This window comes from Eriocheir sinensis, chromosome 36, assembly GCF_024679095.1.
Source record: "Eriocheir sinensis breed Jianghai 21 chromosome 36, ASM2467909v1, whole genome shotgun sequence".
NCBI classification, from domain to species: Eukaryota; Metazoa; Arthropoda; class Malacostraca; order Decapoda; family Varunidae; genus Eriocheir; species Eriocheir sinensis.
In genome coordinates this window covers 9,970,663-9,990,166 of record NC_066544.1, presented here as the reverse complement: position 1 = coordinate 9,990,166, position 19,504 = coordinate 9,970,663, and the positions used below count along the sequence as shown (strand labels likewise).

Here is a 19,504-nt window from a genome sequence, read left to right as displayed (position 1 = left end):
AGGGTGAAATGTTCCTCGCCCTGCAGTGGTTTACGCCGATGATTAAGACAGAACGCGAAAGCAGAGGAAGGATAAGGGATGGTGAGGGGCAGGGAGAGAGGGAACAGAAGGTGGGGAGAGAAGGAACAGAAAGTGGGGAGAGAAGGAACAGAAGAGGTGGGGAGAGAAGGAACAGAAGAGGAGGTGGGGAGAGAAGGAACAGAATAGGAGGTGGGGAAATAGTGAAGTGTCTGTTAGGTACATAGGTCGATATTATAAGACACCTTGGCTTTTCACATTACACATTTTTAAAGGTCAAAGAGAGGGTCCGTCGGGTTCTAATGAGTGTTTCTTTAGGTTCACGGCACAGAGGAAGAGTCAAACTACCACCAGGGCCATAAAACTACTACTGGAAATGTCCCAAACTCCTATGAAAGCCTTGTCAAATATGTGTTCTTGGACAACGAAATGTTTAGTAATACAACCTTAATAGTCTTATATATAACCTGTCGCAGCGACGGACCAAATTTGTGGCTTTACCGTGTATGTACCAGCGACGGGCCACATTTTCGCCATGATATAAACCCCCCATAAATAGACGATACATAAACTGATCACAAATGCGTTGATATATATTATGAAATGGTTTGCGTGAGTGATGATTTTTTTTTCTCATTTTTCTCGCTGAGAGGGGCCTTTAAGAAACATGATCCCCGCAGCTACCGGGTTAACGTATCGGGCTCCCCTTACGAGTGTTTTCCAAGACCACAAGGAAGAGTAACCGGACTTTCAAGGGTGATTATTCCCTTACAGATGCAGAGGTCGTGTACAACTATCACTCCCATCACAAAACAGTCCATGAAAATCCCAACACCAAATAAAGTCTTCAAACATACTAACTGAAGCGCCAATACGATACGGGCTTTAGAGGTTAACTTGGGCTTGAAACTAAAAAATAAATAACTAAATAACTAAATAAAGATAAACAAATAAATGAAGATCCCAGCACCTTCTAATAAAGTCCTTTCAAACATGCTAACTTAAGCGCCAATACGAATTCGGGCTTTAGAGGTTAACTTGGGCTTAAGAGTAAAAAAATAAATAAAGATAAACAAATTAATATAAAAATACGTATATATATATATATATATATATATCTATATATATATATATATATATATATATATATATATATATATATATATATATATATATATATATGGAACCATCTTTTTCAGCATCCTTTTAAAACATTTCAACCCCATTAGCAATCTCCACCGCTCGTTACGTGAGGAATGCGGGTAATTGGCGGCGGTGATGGTGGTGGTGATGGTGGTGGTGATAAGGGTAGTGGAGGTCAAGGTCTAAATAATAAATAAACAATAAATAAATAAGGTCTTTAGATCTTGGTGGAGATGATGGGTGTTGTTAACAAGGATGATGTTGGTGTTTTTGATTGGGGGAAAATTTTCAGGTAATTTCCAGGTAGGACTTAATTGAGCTAGGTTATTATATAGTTGATTGGCCGCGCTGGTGTTGTTGATGTGTTAAAGGCATACAGGTGTTAGAGAGAGAGAGAGAGAGAGAGAGAGAGAGAGAGAGAGAGAGAGAGAGAGAGAGAGAGAGAGAGAGAGAGAGAGAGAGAGATTCTGAGTGAACCCTTTTCCTTGTCGCAGCCCCCCTCTCTCTCTCTCTCTCTCTCCATCACCACCACCTCAAGCGAAGAGACCAGTCTATCACCACCACCGTCATCACCACCACCACCGCCGCCGCCACCACCACCACCACCACTCAGTCAGTCAGTCAGTCAGTGTGTGTGTGTATGTGTGTGTGTGTGTGTGTGTGTGTGTGTGTGACTGGCTAACATTCACGGTCATTGGGTATGCTGTATTCTCTCTCTCTCTCTCTCTCTCTCTCTCTCTCTCTCTCTCTCTCTCTCTCTCTTTGTTATGTGCATTGTGGAGTGAAAGAAGAAAGGGAAAGAGGGAAGGAAGGAAGGAAAAGGAAATAAAGTCGTGAAATGGAAAGTGAAAATGAGGGGAAAAAAAGGAAAGGAGGAGGAAAGAGAAGAAAGGGAGAGGTGAAAGTGAGTGAGAGAGAGAGAGAGAGAGAGAGAGAGAGAGAGAGAGAGAGAGAGAGAGAGAGAGAAATGATGGACTGAAGTGAACAAGAATATGAGAAAGTGAGAAAATAAGAAATAATGAACACAGGAAGAAAATGAGTGAAGGAAAGAAGAATGAAGAAAGGGAGTTGAAGAAAGAAGAAGTGGGGGCGAGGGGAGGAAGAAAGGAGGGAGTGAGGGGAGGAAAAAAGGAGTGAGGAAGGGAGAGAACCTAGATTTACATAGATACTCAGACCTCACAAACCCGTCCAGACTAGGTGATCCGTTTAAACCTAAGGGAAATCATATTGAATTTAATACCACCAAGACTTCGCATTTCGACTTCAGTGAGTATCCAGCTGATGGAAGTGGCGGTCGAGCTTGTTTTTAAGTGAATCAATCGTACTGCACTGGGCCGCTGAAGGTGGGAGTTTATTCCATTCTTTTGGGGCGTGGAGTGAAGGAAGGGAATGAGGGAGGAAAAAAGGAAGCAAGGAGAAGAGGGTGAAGAAGGAATGTGGAAGATTGGGACTGGAAGGAAGAAAGGAGGGCATAAGGGAAAGCAGAACGAAGAGGGTAGGAGTGAAGGAAGGGAATGAAGGAGTGAAAAAAAGGAGGAAAGGAGAAGAGTGTGAAGAAGGAATATGGAAGTGAGGGATGATGAAGGTATATGGGAATGAAAGGAAGGAAGAAACGAGGGAGTGGGGGAGAAAAGAATGAAGCAGAAGTGAAGGAAGGGAATGAGGGAGTGAGAAAAGGGGAAGGAATATGGAAGTAAGGGATAGAAGGTATATGGGAATGAAAGGAAGAAAGAAAGGAGGGAGTGGGGGAGAAAAGAATGGAGCAGAAGTGAAGGAAGGGAATGAGGAAGTGAGAAAAGGGGAAGGAATATGGAAGTAAGGGATAGAAGGTATATGAGAATGAAAGGAAGAAAGAAAGGAGGGAGTGGGGGAGAAAAGAATGAAGCAGAAGTGAAGGAAGGGAATGAGAGTGAGAGAGGAGGAGAGGAGTAGGAGGGAGACACACAAACACCAGACAGTGATAGCAGTGACTGAAATGTGATGTGTAGTATTAAAAAGGAGAGGTTATCATTTCTCTCCAAGGGCAAGGACGGCGAACTAGCTGAAACCGGCCCTCCTCTCCCTCCTCCTCCTCCTCCTCCGTAGAATCTGGGAGGTGATAAAGATGACAAAAGAAGATACCCTATCGTTTGTGCTTACCTCCTCCTCCTCCGTGTATTCAGGGAGATGATAAAGATAACAAAAGGAGGTACACTATCGTCTGTGCTTACCTCCTCCTCCTCCTCCTCCTCCTCCTCTTTCCAGTATCATTCTTCTCTCCCCTCTTTTACCCACATGCAATTTCCTCTTTTTAGTTTACATTTCTCTCTCTCTCTCTCTCTCTCTCTCTCTCTCTCTCTTTCACAACTTTTCTTATTCCCTTCCCTTTTCCCTCCCCTCACTCTCTCCTCCCTTTTCTTCCTCCTTCAGTTCGTTATCACATTTTATCTCCCTCTTCCCTCCCTTTACCCTCTCCTCCTCTTCTTCCTCCGTCCTCTCATTTTCACAACTCTTCTTATCTCCTCCCTTCTCTCCTCCTCCTCCTCTTCATCATCTTCCTCTATCACCCTTATTTTCATAGTTTTTATCTCCTTTTTCCCTCCACACCCTCCCTTTACTCCCCCTTCACCTTCTCCTCCTTCCCATTCCTCCATCACCTTATGTTCAGTTTTTATCTCCTCCCTTCTCCCTCCATACCCTCCCCTCACTCTCCCTTCACCCTCTTCTCTTCGTACCCCTTTTTTCCCACCCTCCCTACACTGCTCTAACTCCTTATCTCTTTGCCCCCCTCTTCGGTCCCTCTCTTCTCCCCCCTCCCCCCAGTGCGAATCGAAGTCCCCAGTACAAAACCCTGAGATAAGAGCGAGAGCGTGTTATGTATCAGTGATCAGCTGTTCGTTGTTGTTGTTGTTGTTGTTGTTGTTGTTGTTGTTGTGACTTCTGACGTTTATACTACTACTACTACTACTACTACTACTACTACTACTACTACTACTACTACTTCTTCTTCTTCTTTCGTCCACTGCTCAAACAAAAACAATGGTTCAGAACACAATGATAATAACAACTAATATATTCTGGGCGAGAGAACACTGTGATCGTCAACAATTCTTCTTTTATAAGGGAGTGAGGCTGCATTAATTGATTTCTTGGACTGTGAGAGGAGGTGATAAAAGGAAAAGAAGAGAAGGAGCAAGAGGAGGGGTGGAAATCATGAAGAGGAAAAGTTGAAGGGAGGGGAAAGGAGATGAAAATAGGGATAGTATGAGAGAGAGAGAGAGAGAGAGAGAGAGAGAGAGAGAGAGAGAGAGAGAGAGAGAGAGAGAGAGAGAGAGTGTGTGTGTGCTCTCCTTGTTCTAAAGAAGAGGCGTCCTTTCACACACACACACACACACACACACACACACACACACACACACACAAACAACGCTCTTTTGAAATAATTTTGTCATTACGATCTTGCACTTATCAACAACGTCAAAGAAAAATGCGTGATTAAATAAACATCTAATATTACATCAACTTGGTTTAGTCTGACCTTCAAAAGTCTTTCAGCGGTACGAAGAAACCTCAGATTAGTCTACAGCTCAATTTGTCGAAGTTTAACGGTTATGTCTGATGAGTGAGCGGCTGACGAACAGCTAATTAGTGCGATTATGTTAGCAACCTTACTCAGTCTCATTTGTGATTAGTTTATTTAGTGTAGCGCGCACCTGGTGATGTTAAGTTACTAATGTGTTCAAAGTTTCTCGATATCAGTGGTGAGTCGTGGCTGTTTTTTTTTTATTCCGTGGAGTTATTTGATCAGTTTTATTCATTTTGGGATATTTTACAGTGTTTGGTAATGTTCGTGGAAGTTATTTCGGTTTTTATGTTTTCCAGGAATATTTCGGTGGGGTGGGTCAACACCACCACCACCACCACCAACAGCAACAACAACAGCAAAAACAACAAGAACAACAAGAACAACAAATCACAACAACTATAACATACCACATCATAACCCAAACTCCTTACAGCTCCTCCTCCTCCTCCTCCTGCAACAACAACAACAACAACCACAACACCGACACCATAAACAACCACCACCACCACCACCACCACCACCACCATCATGCAGTTCGAAGACATCTTGCAAGAGGTCGGGTCCTTCGGCCTGTACCAGCGGCTCCTGTGCTTCCTGCTCATCCCGCTCACCACAAGCTTCTGCGCCTTCACATACTACTTCCAGCTCTTCGTCCTCACCGCACCCCCGCACACCTGCCGACAAGGGGACGCCGACGGGACCCTGACGACGCTGCTGCTGGAGGAACCATATGTAAGGGGGAGAAGGGGGGTGAGGGGAAGGTGTATTTAGGAGGGTTATAGGGAGATGGGAGTGTGGGGAAGGGGTGATGGGGTGAATGAAGAAGAAAAGGGAGGAGAAGAGAAGGGAAGGGAATGGAATGGAAGGGAAGGGAAGGGAAAGGAAGGGAAGGGAAAGGAAGGGAAGGGAAGGGAAGGGAAAGGAAGGAAAGGGAAGGGAAGAGAAAGGAAGGGAAGGGAAGGGAAGAGAAGGGAAGGGAAGGAAGGGAAGAGAAAGGAAGGGAAGGGAAGGGAAGGGAAAGGAAGGGAAGGGAAAGGAAGTGTGTGTTTAGTGTATGGGTGCCTGACGGAGCTGCTGCTGGAGGAACCATATGTAAGGGGGGGGAAGGGGGGTGAGGGGAAGGTGTATATAGGAGGGTTATGGGGTGATGGGAGTGTGGGGAAGGGGTGATGGGGTGAGTGGGTGTGTTGAGTGTATGGGTGCCTGACGGAGCTGCAGGAGGAGGCTTATGTAAGAATAGGGGGAAGGGAGTGGCTGTGAGGGGTGAGGACTGAGGAAGGATGTATGGGAGGGTGACGGGGTGAATGACTGGGTCTGTTGGGTGTTGGGAGGCATGGCGAAGCTGCTGGAGGAGGAGGAGGAGGAGGAGGAGGAGGAGGAGGCTCATGCAAGGATGGAGGGAGGGGAGAGAGGAGGGGGTATGGTGTGTGTGTGTGTGTGTGTGTGTGTGTGTGTGTGTGTGTGTGTGTGTGTGTGTGTTATGTTTTTTTTTTTTTACAGCAAAGGAGACATCTCAAGGGCACAAAAAAAGGAAACAATAATAAAAAAGCCCGCTACTCGCTGCTCCTGAAAAGAATCCAAAGAGGTGTCCGAAAAGGTGAAAGTAAAACGGACTGACAGCTAAACAGACAGACAGACAGGGAGGAATGGTGGGTGTGAGGGGTGTGTGTGAGGGTTTTGGGGAGAAATAATGGGGGAGGCTCAGGCTGGTGTGTTGGAGGCGGGTGCAAGGGGAGAGGGGTGAAAGGTGTGTGTGTGAGGGGGATGTGTGAGGGTTTTGGGGAGAAATAATGGGGGAGGCTGATATGTTGGAGGCGGGTGCAAGGGGACAGGGGTGAAAGGTATGGGGGGGGGGGGGGTTGGTGTGAATGAATGAATGTGTGCCCGATAAACAATAGGCCTACACCACAACTAACGAACCTACACCATATAGCTGTACACTCCCACCGTTTTCCTTCTCCCCCACCTGTACCTTCACCACTAACCCACTTCCTCTTCTTACTTTCCCCTTGATTAAAAAAAGAATGTGTTGGGTGTATGGGAGGCTGGTGGTGGAGGAGGCTTATGTAAGGATGGGGAGAAGGGGGAGAATGGGAGGGGTGAGGAGAGTTGTGTTGGTGGGTGATGGGGTGATGATTATTGGTGTAAGGGGTTGGTGGGTGAGTGAATGGTAGTGATGGTGTGGGGTGGAGTTCAAGAGAGAGAGAGAGAGAGAGAGAGAGAGAGAGAGAGAGAGAGAGAGAGAGAGAGAGTTAACCAAGAAAGAAAACCGTGAACACGTTGCAAAATTTAATGGCAAACTAACCCCAATTTGCCTCCTCTCTCCCCTTCCTCCCAAAACTGCCTCTTCCTCGTTCACTACTACTACTACTACTACTACTACTGCAATCCCTCCCGCAGAACTCCGAGGTCCGCGCGCCCTACACGTGCCACCAACACCCCGCCAACTTCAGCGCCCCCGCCAATGTCTCGCTTGCCGCCCTCGCCGCGCCCACTCTGCCCTGCTCCGACGGCTGGGATTATGACTACGACGCCTTCTTCAGATCCTACACTTCGGAGGTGCGGTAGTGTGTCCGTCTGTCTGTCTGTCTGTTTGTCCATCTGTCTGGTAGTCGGTTAGTTTAGTTAGCTAGTTAGTTAAATAATAGCAATTAGTAAGTTGGTTCGTTAACTAGGTAATGTTAAAAACTAAGTTAATAGTAAAGAAAAATAAGTTTGTTAGGTAATGATAAAAGAAATATAGTTAGTTGCTTAGGTAATATAGTGAAAAGAGGATAGTTATTGATTTCAAAGTAGTTTGTTAGTTAACTGGTGGTCACCGTTATAAAATAGTATGCTGATAATAAAACATTTGCTGGTTAGTTAATAAGTTGAAAAATAGAAAGCTAATGATCAGAAAATTATAGTTAGTTGCTTCTATAATCAACACTTTGAGAGATTAGTTAATTAGTGTACTTTTTTTTTTACAATAAAGGAGACAGCTCAAGGGCACAAAAAAAGGAAATAATAATAAAAAAGCCCGCTACTCGCTGCTCCTAAAAAAAAAAAAAAAAAAAAAAAAGAGGTGGCCGAAAGAGAGGTCAATTTCGGGAGGAGAGGTGTCCTGATACCCTCCTCTTGAAAGAGTTCAAGTCGTAGGCTATACAACATGCTTTGGTAATCAATTAATCACTCCACCTGTCCAATTAATTATCTAACTCACCTGTGTGCCTACCTGTGTTTCAACATGTTCCAGCAATCAATTAATCACGCCACCTGTCACATCACCTAACTCACCTGTGTTACGATGTGTCCAGGTAATCAGTCAAACATTACCTGTCCAGTTACCTAAGGCCTGTGTTTCAGCATGTCCAGGTAATCAGGCAAACACTCCACCTGTGCTAATAATCACCTCACCTCACCTCACCTGTGTCACTCCTTCGGCAGCGTGACTGGGTGTGTGACGAGGCTTGGAGAAACTACCTGGTGGTGACGCTCTTCTGGGTTGGCAACACTGTCGGCTCCTGGCTCTGGGGCGTCGTGTCGGATATGTGAGTGTTGCGTGCTGTGTTGTTCTTGAGTGTGTTGTGTGGGGTTGTGTAGTGGTTATGTGGGTGATTGATTTCGTAGACTTTTTTTTTTTTTTTTTTTTTTTTACAACAAAGGAGACAGCTCAAGGGCACAAAAAAAGGTAACAATAATATAAAAAAAACCGCTACTCGCTGCTCCTATAAAAAAGAATCACAAGAGGTGGCCGAAAGAGACGTCAATTTCGGGAAAGGCGGCAAAAGATAAGGGAAAGAGGAAGAGGAGGAGAAGATAGAGGAAGAGGGTGTTGAATTTTTGTGTTGCGTGCTGGGGTGGGTGTTGTATTCTTGTGTTGCGTGATGTGTGAGTGTTGAGTGTTGGTGGTTCATTGGGTTGTGTAAGAAGGTAGAGGAAGAGGATGTTTAATTTTTGTGTTGCGTGCTGGGGTGGGTGTTGTATTCTTGTGTTGCGTGATGTGTGAGTGTTGAGTGTTGGTGGGGCATTGAGTTGTGTGGTTCAGGAGTGGGGAGTGTTGCGTGCTGTGGGTGTTGAGTGGTTGTGTTGCATTGATGGGGAGGTTAAGTGTTGGTGAGGATGTATGAGGTGTGTTGTGTTGCGTTGTACGAGTCGGAATGTTGCGTTAAGTGTGTTGAGTGTTTGGACCAGTTCGACAGCCCAACACAAGTTATAAGCGCCCAAACCATACTGTATACTCTCCACAATGATCCGCTAATTATACCCAATACCAGATACTGAAGATAATTCCTGTGTGGTTTTCTAAAATTTCCTTCTTTATACATCAACGCCAAACACTGTTCAAGGAATTTTCATCGTATTTTGTTTGGTTGGGGAGCTTAGAAACTTCCTGCACTGGACTGTAAAAACTGGCCTTTGTGTTGTTGTTGATGGGGAGGGTAAGTGTGGGAGAAGCTGCAAGAGGTGTGTTGCTCTGTGTTGCGTGGAGTGATATGGGTGGGGAGTGTTGTGTGGGTGATAGATGAGTGTTGCGAGGTCTGAACGGCGTGTGTTTTCGGGGGAGGTTAGAAGCAGCGTTGTCAAGTTATCGTACACACCGTATTGCATATTCGTAGTTTCTGACTGATATCTACAGCGAAAACAAACAAACAAACATCAATTAATAACAGTTTTAACGCTAACTTTAATATTCTTTCGTTATTTGTGTAGATAAGAGAGTTTGAGGCTTAAAAATTATATATACAATGTGGTGAATACGATAATCTGGCAACGCTGGTTAGAAGGGAGTTGGGTGGGGGTGGGGGAGAGGGGTGAGGGTTGAGCTTGGACAAGAAAAGTAATGAGAGCTAGAAAGGTTAGAGAGAATTTATGTTTTTTCTTTCTCTTTTTCTAATGATTGTTCGTGAAATAAAATTAAAAGAAAATGTATTGAGTTAGAAAGACTATGAAGGATTTATTTTTCTCTCTACAATTTGTTCGTGAAAGAAAAGGAAAAAGAGAAGAACTAATGAATTAAAAAGATTGGGGAGGAGTTTTTTTGTCTACTTATTGTTCGTGAAAGAAAAGGAAAAGGAAATGAAGGAAGAAGAGGACGAGGAGGAGGAGGAGGAGGACGAGGAGGTTGTTTAATCAGCTGTTTCTAATTGTTTGTTTTAAATTATGCATTACTCAGCCTTAAGCGGCTCACACACGCAGAGGACCGGCGTCACGATTCTGTGAGGATTGGCGTCAAGAGGCCAATCCCCATACAATCCTCACCGTGTGTGGGCTTTGATTCCAGTCTTCAGATGGAATTATTCGGCTTCATGGGATTACGTCTTGTTATAAATCCACGTGAGGCCGGGAAAGGATTGGCGTCATTGAAGCCATTGAAGCTCGTGCCCGTCGCTTGAGGCCACGAGAAAGGCAAAAGGAGAGACATCACAGACACGCTTCTATATTATTTGCCGTTGCTCAACTCACGCACGAGACGGGACATTTTGGTTTACGCCGCTAAACGCAGCAGTGATTGCAAAACTCAATAAAACAGAAACTAAATAAATAGTGACGAGTTGAATTAAAAAAAAAAAAAAATCACTCCGTAATGTATATAACGCATTTTACATATAGCTACCATTTACAGCGGCTATGAAATGAGTACTAAAATAAACAAGCCTCCTGAGCACGATGGTGTATACAGATTTTTCATAAAACGCCAAATAAGTGAACCACGGAACTATTTAAAAAAACGTTTCACCTCATCCCTCGTCTGTGCCCGCGGGGGTGAGTGGGTGGGGTGTGCAGTGTTGCCAGGCTCTGCGGGTCGCGTTGCCATGACAACCCTCGCCTCGCCTCACTTTTCCTGTGGCCACAGAAACTCCCCTTGCCGCTCTCGCTCTCGCTCGCTTTCTCGCTCCCTGTGTGGCCGCGGCCTAATGGGGTTGACGTAAAAAATTGTGTGTGTGTATGTGTGTGAGAGAGAGAGAGAGAGAGAGAGAGAGAGAGAGAGAGAGAGAGAGAGAGAGAGATTATCAGGACTAGGCTATTGGCGACATAACCCAGCGTTAAAACCTCCACACACGCAGACGACTGGCGCCTTGATGTCTGTCCTCATGTCAATCCTTAAAGACAATCGTTAGCGTGTGTGGGGAGCTTTAGAGAGAGAGAGAGAGAGAGAGAGAGAGAGAGAACACGTCATCGTTCTTTTTATAGCTCGTTAGCGGTTGGTTGCTAACAGCCTTACGTAACTCCTGCTCGTCTCTGTCCTTTCTTTGACCTCCTCCTCCTCCTCCTCCTCCTCCTCCACCATGCATTCCCTTCTTCGTTATCTCATCCCTCCTCCACTTCCCTGTCTCCACCTAATCTCTCCTCCCACTTTTTTATTACTCCACCTTCATATGTTTTACTCATCAGTGCATTGTCAATAAATCATCTTTCTGAGCGGTTTCCTTTTGTCCTTGAGCAGCCTACAACGCAAAGCAAACAGGATAAGTTGTCTTCTTCCCGTGGCAGGCGCGGGCGGAGGCTGGCCATCGCGGGCAGCATGCTGGTCTACGGGGTCGCCGGCGCTGCCTCGGTGCTGGCGCGGAGCTTCTGGTTGTTCGCGGCGCTGCGCTTCATCGTCGGCACCTCGCACCACACCGTCACCCACGTCGCCTTCGTGCTGGGTGAGAGAGAGAGAGAGAGAGAGAGAGAGAGAGAGAGAGAACTAAAATGTTGTAGTTATGTATGAGTAGGCCGGACAGAGAGAGAGAGAGAGAGAGAGAGAGAGAGAGAGAGAGAGAGAGAGAGAGATGGCCTTGATTTTCTTGATTTATTTTATTGTTTATTTCATTCGTCTTCCTCTGATTTTTGTTCTTGTTCCTCTTGCTTTTGTTTTGTTTTCTTTCTTGTTCTTATTCTGCCTTTTCTTTTTTTTCTTGTTCTTGTTCTCGTTCTTCTTGTTCTTGTTCTATTTTTGTATTCTCCTTTTTCTTCTTCTTTTCTTTGTTTTTTTTTCTACTTCTCATCTTTTTCCTCCTCCTCCTCCTCTTCCTCCTTCTCCTTCTTCTTCTTCGCTTCGTATCAAATCCTCACTTCACCAAACTACCCATTCTCCTCCTCCTCCTCCTCCCCCTACACACCCCACCACTACCCCCCCCCCTCCTCCTCCCTCGTCAGTGGTGGAGTACTGTGGCATGGAGGCGCGGGTGGTTCCCCTCTTCACCATCATGGCCACCTACACCCTCGCCTCCGTCGCCGCCCCCGCCCTGGCCTGGCTCATCTGGGACTGGACCGCCCTCACCCTGCTCGCCTCCCTGCCCCCCATCGCCCTCATCCTCACCTACAGGTACGGGGGAAGGACTTGTTTTGGTGGGGCTTTTTCGTTGATTTGTTTATTTATTATTTCTTTTTTTTATATATATAGGAATTTCTTAGCAGCAATTGGTCGCTGTTTTGGAGGCTTTTTCGTTTATTTATTTATTTGTTATTTCTTTTTTTTGTATAGGAATTTCTTAGCAGCAATAGGTCGCATAAGTTACTTGGTCCTGTATCTTTTCGTATCATTGTTTTTCATTTTGTGTTTTCTCCTACACCTCTCTCTCCCTCCTCCCCTTCCTCGTCGCCCCCTACTCCCCTCCTCTTCTCACGTCTCTTCCTTTTCCTCTTATTTCTTCTCTTCTTTCTTAACTTCCTATTTTCCTCCTACCTTGCCTTCCTTGATTCTTCCCTCCTTCCTTCCTTCTCGTCTTCTCTCCCTTTTTCTCCTTTTCTGCTCCTCTTCTTCACCTTTCAACTGTATTCCTCCCCTTTTCATTCCCTTCCTATCTTTCTCCTCCCCTCTTTCTTACCTTCCCCCTTCCTTACCTTCCTACCTTCTTCCCTCCCTTCCCTACTTTTCTTCCCTTCCTCCCATTCCCTACCTTACTCTTTCCCCTCTTCCCTCACTCCCTCATTCCCTTTCGCCTGTTTACCTGTCCTGTTGTTTACCTGTATCCCCGTTTACATGTCTTCCTGTCTACCTATCCTGTTTACCTGTCCTGTTTACCTCTCGTTCTGTCCTCACTTTCCTCCTATTCACTTGTCCTCATTTCCCTCCTTCTCACCTGTCCTCAACTCCCTCCTTCTCACCTGTCCTCCCTTCCCCAGGTGGCTCCCGGAATCCGCATCTTGGCTCATCACGCGAGGACGAGACAGGGACGCGAGGACACAGCTGGCGAGGGTTGCGAAGGTGAACGGGCGAGACCTGCCGGAGGAGAGGCTGGCGGCGCTGCTGGGGGAGGCTCATGGGGAGGGGGAGGGGGAGGGGGGAAAGGGGAAGAGCAGTGGTTCCATTCTGCAGGCTGTTCGCTACCCAAGATTTCGGTGGAATATCCTGTTGGTACTTCTCGTGTGGTGAGTGTGTGGCCTGGTTTTATTTTTTTATTTATTTTTTATTTATTTTTTGTTTTTTTTACAGCAAAGGAGTCAGTTCAAGGGCATAAAAAAAGGAAACAAATATGAAAAAAAGCCCGCTACTACTACTACTACTACTACTACTACTACTACTACTACTACTACTACTACTACTACTACTACTACTACTACTGCTACTACTACTGGTTGATTTATTTGTGTATTTAGTTATTCATTTCTTTCTTTCTTTCTTTCTTTCTTTCTTTCTTTCTTTCTTTCTTTCTTTCTTTGTTTCTCTCGTTCTTTCTTTCTTCCTTTTTTTCTTTCTTTCTTTCCTTCCTTATTGCTATAGTTGCATTAGGGATGTGTGGTATTCTTTGCAGAGGAGTGTGTACGACAGATTTTTTTTTTTTAAGCTGACCCCGTGTTTTGTTTTCTTTTCTTCGTGTTTTTTTTTTTTGGGGGGGAGGGCTGTTTAAGTTTGATTATAAGTTTTTGAATTAGTGTTTTTGTAAATTTTTGGTATTCCTTGTTTTTTCCTGTAATTTTTTTCTCGTGTTTTTTTTGTATTAACTTTCTGATCAGCTTCATGTTCTTTGTTTTCGTGAAAGAACTCTTACCCCCTCAAGTGTGTATATTTTCTTTTTTCATCATCTGTGTTACTTAAGTTCTTTTCCTCTCTTTATTTTTTTCCTCATTCCTTTCCTCAGCTAACTTACCCCCTCAAGTGTGTAAGCGTTCTTTTTATCATCCGTGTTATCTAAGTTCTCTTCCTCCCTTTGTTCTTTTCCTCATTCCTTTCCTCAGCTAACTTACCCCCTCAAGTGTGTAAGTGTTCTTTTTATCATCCGTGTTATCTAAGTTCTCTTCCTCCCTTTGTTCTTTTCCTCATTCCTTTCCTCAGCTAACTTACCCCCTCAAGTGTGTAAGTGTTCTTTTTATCATCCGTGTTATCTAAGTTCTCTTCCTCCCTTTGTTCTTTTCCTCATTCCTTTCCTCAGCTAACTTACCCCCTCAAGTGTGTAAGTGTTCTTTTTATCATCCGTGTTATCTAAGTTCTCTTCCTCCTTTTGTTCTTTTCCTCATTCCTTTCCTCAGCTAACTTACCCCCTCAAGTGTGTAAGTGTTCTTTTTTATCATCCGTGTTATCTAAGTTCTCTTCCTCCTTTGTTCTTTTCTCCATTTCCTCCCAGCTCTTACCTCCCCCAGCATCTTCATCTCATCCTTTTTTTCCTCCCTTTGTTTTTTTTCCCATTCCTTTCCTCAGCTTACTCCATCAGCATCTTCATCTCATCCTAACCCTTCCTCACTCTGATCAGCTTCATGTTCTTAGTTTTCGTGAAAGAACTCTTACCCCCTCAAGTGTGTATGTGTTCTTTTCTTATCATCCGTGTTATTTAAGTTCTCTTCCTCCTTTTGTTATTTTCCTCATTCCTTTCCTCAGCTAACTCCTCCATCAGCATCTTCATCTCATCCTAACCTTCCCTCACTCTGCCCCCTTCAGGATGCTGGCGTGCATGTGTTACTACGGCCACTGCCAGAACACGGCCAGGTTGGGGGGCGGCGGGGGCGGCGGGAGCGGGGTGCTGCTCAACTACCTGCTGGGGGCGCTGGTGGAGGTGCCGGCCTGGTGTGTGCCTTGGCTCATCCACCGCCTGGGCCGCCGCTTGCCACTCGCCGCCTGTTTCCTCACCTCAGCGGCGGCGGGCTTCGCTTACTCCATGGTGCCTGCAGGTAAGGGGGAAGGGGGGTTAGGGCAGCGTTGAAAGTTATCGTACTCGGAGCATCACATATCCCGGCTTCTCACGCTTTAAATATCACCAGGAAACAAGAATAATTAACCATTCCAACGATAACAACATAAAAAGCCAGTTATTGGGGCACAGGAGGCAGCTTTTGGGTTGGAAATCGGGAAATATGAGAAATGAGTACGACAATCTGGCAACGTTGGGTTAGGGCAGCGTTGCCAAATTATCGCACTCATCACATTGCCCTTTCGCGTAGTTTCTGACATTCTTTGGATTCTTTTTAGGAGCAGCGAGTAGCGGGCTTTTTTTTATTATAATTGTTTCCTTTTTTGTGCCCTTGAGCTGTCTCCTTTGTTGTAAAAAAAAAAAAAAAAAAGCATTGGGGGAAGGTGCTGGGTTGGGGATCGCGAGTCAAGAGCGTGATCAGACCCTGGTGAATTACATGTCATTTGCATGCATATCCCGCCTTCCCGGTCGTAGATATTGTGGCTAATGTCTATATATTGATCCCAGCTCATTGCGTATTAATAAAACTCGTGTATCCTGCAACAGCGAGACACTAAAGTAATATCAAGTATATGTGTTAGTTTTTTCACCTCGCCTTCACCTTCTTTGCAGAGGAGTGTGTAGGACCGGTTTTTTTTTTTTTTTTTTTTACGCTGACCCCGTGTTTTGTTTTCTTTTCTTCGTGTTTTTTTGTTTGATTTTAAGTTTCTGAATTAATGTTTTTTTAAATTTTTGGTATTCCTTGATTTTCCTGTAATTTTTTTTTTTTTTTTTTTTTTGTGTTTGATTTTAAGTTTTTGAATTAGTGTTTTTTTAAATTTTTGGTATTCCTTGATTTTCCTGTAATTTTTTTTTCTCGTGTTTTTTTTCGTTTGTTCAAGTTTGATTTTAAGTTTTTGAATTAGTGTTTTTGTAAATTTTTGGTATTCCTTGATTTTCCTGTAAGTTTTTTTTTCTGTTTTTTCTCGTGTTTTTTTGTATTAACTTTCTGATCAGCTTCATGTTCTTAGTTTTCGTGAAAGAACTCTTACCCCCTACACCACAAATCACCACTATCATTATCATTATTATTATTATTTTTTTTTACAATAAAGGAGACAGGTATTACTCTTCCCTCACCACTCACACTCCACCCCTCTTACAGATATGTCGTGGCTGGTGGTGGTGGTGGCGCTATTGGGACGCGCGGCCATCACCGGGGCCTACTACATCACCCTGCAGTACTGCCCCGAGGTGTTCCCAACGGCGGTGCGGGGGCAGGGCGTGGCGCTCTCGGAAACCCTCGGGGGCGTGGCCATCTTCCTCTCGCCCTTAGTGGTGTACCTGGTGAGTGATGGTGCTGGGTGTTAGTGGTTAGTTATTGGTGTTAGTGGTGGTGTTGATAACCTAGGGGTGATGGTGGTGATGATGACCTAGTGGTGGTGTAGGTGGTGGTGGTGATGGTGCTGATGAGGATAATCTAGTGTTTTAATGGTGGTGATGACGGTTGTGGTGATATCTATATGGGTGTTGATGGTCTCGATAGTAGTAGGGCCTAATCTAGTGATGGTGATGACGGTGGTGGTGATGACGGTGGTGGTGATGACGGTTGTGGTGATATCTATATTGGTGTTGACGGTCTCGATAGTAGTAGGGCCTAGTCTAGTAATGGTGATGACGGTGGTGGTGATGACGGTGCTGGTGGTGTTGCAGGGTGAGTTCGAAGCCACGTTGCCGCTGCTGGTGTTCGCGGTGCTCAGCGTGGTGGGGGGAGCCGCCACGCTGCTGCTGCCGGAGACCAAGGGCGTGGCGCTGCCGCAGACCCTGGCGCAGGCCGAGGCTTTCTCCAAACAGGCGGGCCCGGCGTGCTGCAGGTGTGTGTGTGTGTGTGTGTGTGTGTGCTTACCTGCTTGTTCCTATCTTTTTCTGCTGTCATAACGAATGCTTCGAAACTTCAAACAAACAAACAAACAAAAATAAAGAAATATGTTTTTTTTTACAACAAAGGAGACAGCTCAAGGGCACAAAAAAAGGAAACAATAATAAAAAAAGCCCGCTACTCGCTCCTCCTAAAAAAAAAAAAAAAAATCAAAAGAGGTGGCCGAAAGAGAGGTCAATTTCGGGAGTGTGTGTGTGTGTGTGTGTGTGCTTGTTCTTATATTTTCTGCTGTTATAACAAATGCTTGGAAACTTCAAACAAACAAAAAAACAAAAAATAAAGAAATAAATGATGTTGGGAGACTAAAAGAAGAAAAAGACGCTCAAAGTTAACAAAAAAAACCTACAGTAAATTAAAACAAACAAACAAACAAGCAATAAGAGTTGAAAATAAGAACAGAAATTTTCCAATCCAACAGTTTATGAAAAAAAAGAAATGTAATAAAAATGATAATATAAATCCAATTTCTTGTTGCAGAAAAAAAGGTAAAACTAAATTAATCTCCCATTTTTTTTTTTGCAGGTCCAAGAGGAAAGGCGACACGGACAAGGGGAAGGAAGAGGAAGGCGAAGACGAGCGTTTGTAATGTATCTATCCTCTTGCTTCCCTCTTGGTGTCCTCTTTTCTCTCCTCTTTCCTCTCTTATCATACTTTCGTCTCTTTTCTTACTTGATTTCTTCTCTCATGTCCTCTCCCTTTTCCTTCTTGTCTCTTCTTCTTTTCCTCCCTCTTTATTTCCTCTCCGCTTTCCTCTCTTATCATACTTTCGTCTTTCCTTAATTGATTTCTTCTCTCATGTCCTCTCCCTTTTCTTTCTTGTTTCCTCTCCTTTTCCTCCCCTCTTTTTTTTATCCCCTCTCCTCTTCTCATCCTTTTTCCTTCAGCTCTGTTCTTTAATACTCTCCTCATTCTTCCTAATCTCTTCTTTTACTACCCCTTCTCTTTTATCATCCCTCCCCTTCCCTTCTTTCTCCCTCCTACTCCATCCTTCAATCCTTTTCTCTTTCCTTTCTCCTGCTTTTCTTTCTCTTTATTTTTTTCCCATTCTACTGTCTTATTTAATCCTTTCCTTCCTCCTCCTACACCCTCTCTTCTCTTCTCCATTCCACTTTTATCATCCCTCCCCTCCCCTCCCCTTCTTTTTCCCTTCTACTTCATCCTTCAATCCTATTCTCTTTCCTTTCTCCTGCTTTCCTTTCTCTTTCATTGTTTTCACATTCTACTATCTTATATAATGCTTTCCTTTTTCCTCCCATACCCTCCCTTCTCTTCTCCATTCCACTGTGTTCCTTAATACATTCCGCTGTAAGACATTCCCCTCCCCTCTTTCCTCCCTCCCCTCCTCCTCCAGCAGTGAGAACAAGAAAGAACAAGATATACGGGCAAGATACAAGATACAAGGAAGAACACGACGTCTGCTGGTGCAAGATCTCCCTAAACCCTCCATCCCTCCCTTCGCTCTTTCTATCTTCTTTTGGTTAGTGAAGTATAGAAAGAGAACACAAATATTTTTTTTTTAACATTAAAGGAGACAGTTCAAGGGCGTTAAAAAAAAGAAAATGATGAAAAAAAGCCCGCTACTTACTGCTTACACATTTACATTTATATAACATTTACATTACACATTTATACAAGAGTTACACAGCTCCCCACACCCACAGACAGACAGACAGACGGACGGACAAAAAGAGACAGACAGCAGACGAACAAACATACGTACATATATACATACAGACAAACAGAAAGATGGACAGAAAGACAGTCACAGAGCAATATTGGTCTTTCAGTGTGTGTGTGTGTGTGTGTGTGTGTGTGAATATTTACCTAATACCTGCTTTCTCTATATTAGTGTTCTCAATTAAACTAACAATTTCTTCTTATTTTTCTTATTGTTGTTTTTTTATATACATGTTAATTACTGTATGCTCCATTTTTTAGGTGTATAGAAAAAAGAAAGAAAAAAGAAAAAAAAACTATTAACACTTATTTTGTACTCGTATCGTAATTATTATTTTTTTTTATGTTATTAGGTTACAAATTTATTCCGCTCGATACCTAATTATTTCCCGCGCAGGTGTTATAGTGTTTGTTTGTCTCCAGGTGTATCAGGCAGGTGTGTGTGTGTGTGTGTGTGTGTGTGTGTGTGTGTGTGTGTGTGTGTGTGTGTGTGTGATGCATTGTACTTGTGAACCATGACGAATAATACTCAGTGAAATATTTTGTGTATACTTATCATTATTATTGTTATTATCACCATCATTATCATTTTTATCATTATTATTATTTCCACCGTCATTATTATCCATTATTCTTGTACGTGAAAAGTAGTAATATCTGTGCTATTATTGCTTCGTCATCATCATCATCATCATCATCGCCTATTATTTTTGTATGCTATGAAAGGCTATATACCATTCTTATCTTCCTCCTCCTCCTCCTCCTCATCTTCATCTTCATCATCATCATCATCATCATCATTATTATCTGGGTATCAACAATGAGTATTTTTTTTTACAGAATACACAAAGAATTTTTTTTTTTTTTGTGTGTGTGTGTGAGGAGTGAGCGCTGTGGTAAAGTAGTACATCTGTGTGTGTGTGTGTGTGTGTGTGTGTGTGTGTGTGTGTGTGTGTGTGTGTGTATGTTATCCCTTTGTGTTTTTGCAGGCCGGGTGGAGTCAAGCATGTAATATTTCCTAGACTTTATCACTATCCTATCATATAATTTCAAGAGAGAGAGAGAGAGAGAGAGAGAGAGAGAGAGAGAGAG

General features: G+C 43.9%; 1 protein-coding gene across 3 annotated transcripts; it reads left to right on the top strand.

The window, feature by feature from the left end:
- Positions 1-1,685: 1,685 nt before the first annotated feature.
- Positions 1,686-18,952, top strand: LOC127007756 (organic cation transporter protein-like). Of its 3 annotated transcripts, none has more exons than XM_050879026.1 (11): positions 1,686-1,773; positions 5,023-5,458; positions 7,127-7,285; positions 8,153-8,256; positions 11,201-11,355; positions 11,849-12,017; positions 12,818-13,063; positions 14,568-14,797; positions 15,962-16,143; positions 16,510-16,670; positions 17,258-18,952. In XM_050879026.1, the coding sequence occupies exons 2-11, from the start codon at positions 5,255-5,257 to the stop codon at positions 17,319-17,321; spliced, it is 1,674 nt and encodes a 557-aa protein (XP_050734983.1). In that variant the 5' UTR covers positions 1,686-1,773; positions 5,023-5,254; the 3' UTR covers positions 17,322-18,952. The 3 variants fall into 3 exon arrangements, with proteins under 3 accessions (XP_050734983.1, XP_050734981.1, XP_050734982.1); XM_050879024.1 differs by having other exon boundaries at positions 1,747-1,781; XM_050879025.1 differs by having other exon boundaries at positions 1,759-1,777.
- The last annotated feature ends 552 nt before the right edge of the window (positions 18,953-19,504 follow it).

Bases quoted from the DNA above. Each gene is read 5' to 3' on its own strand.
- LOC127007756 (XM_050879026.1), top strand. From the start codon at position 5,255: ATGCAGTTCGAAGACATCTTGCAAGAGGTCGGGTCCTTCGGCCTGTAC. The intron at 7,286-8,152 runs GTGCGGTAGTGT...CTCCTTCGGCAG, and splicing joins TCAGATCCTACACTTCGGAG to CGTGACTGGGTGTGTGACGA. The intron at 11,356-11,848 runs GTGAGAGAGAGA...CTCCCTCGTCAG, and splicing joins CCACGTCGCCTTCGTGCTGG to TGGTGGAGTACTGTGGCATG.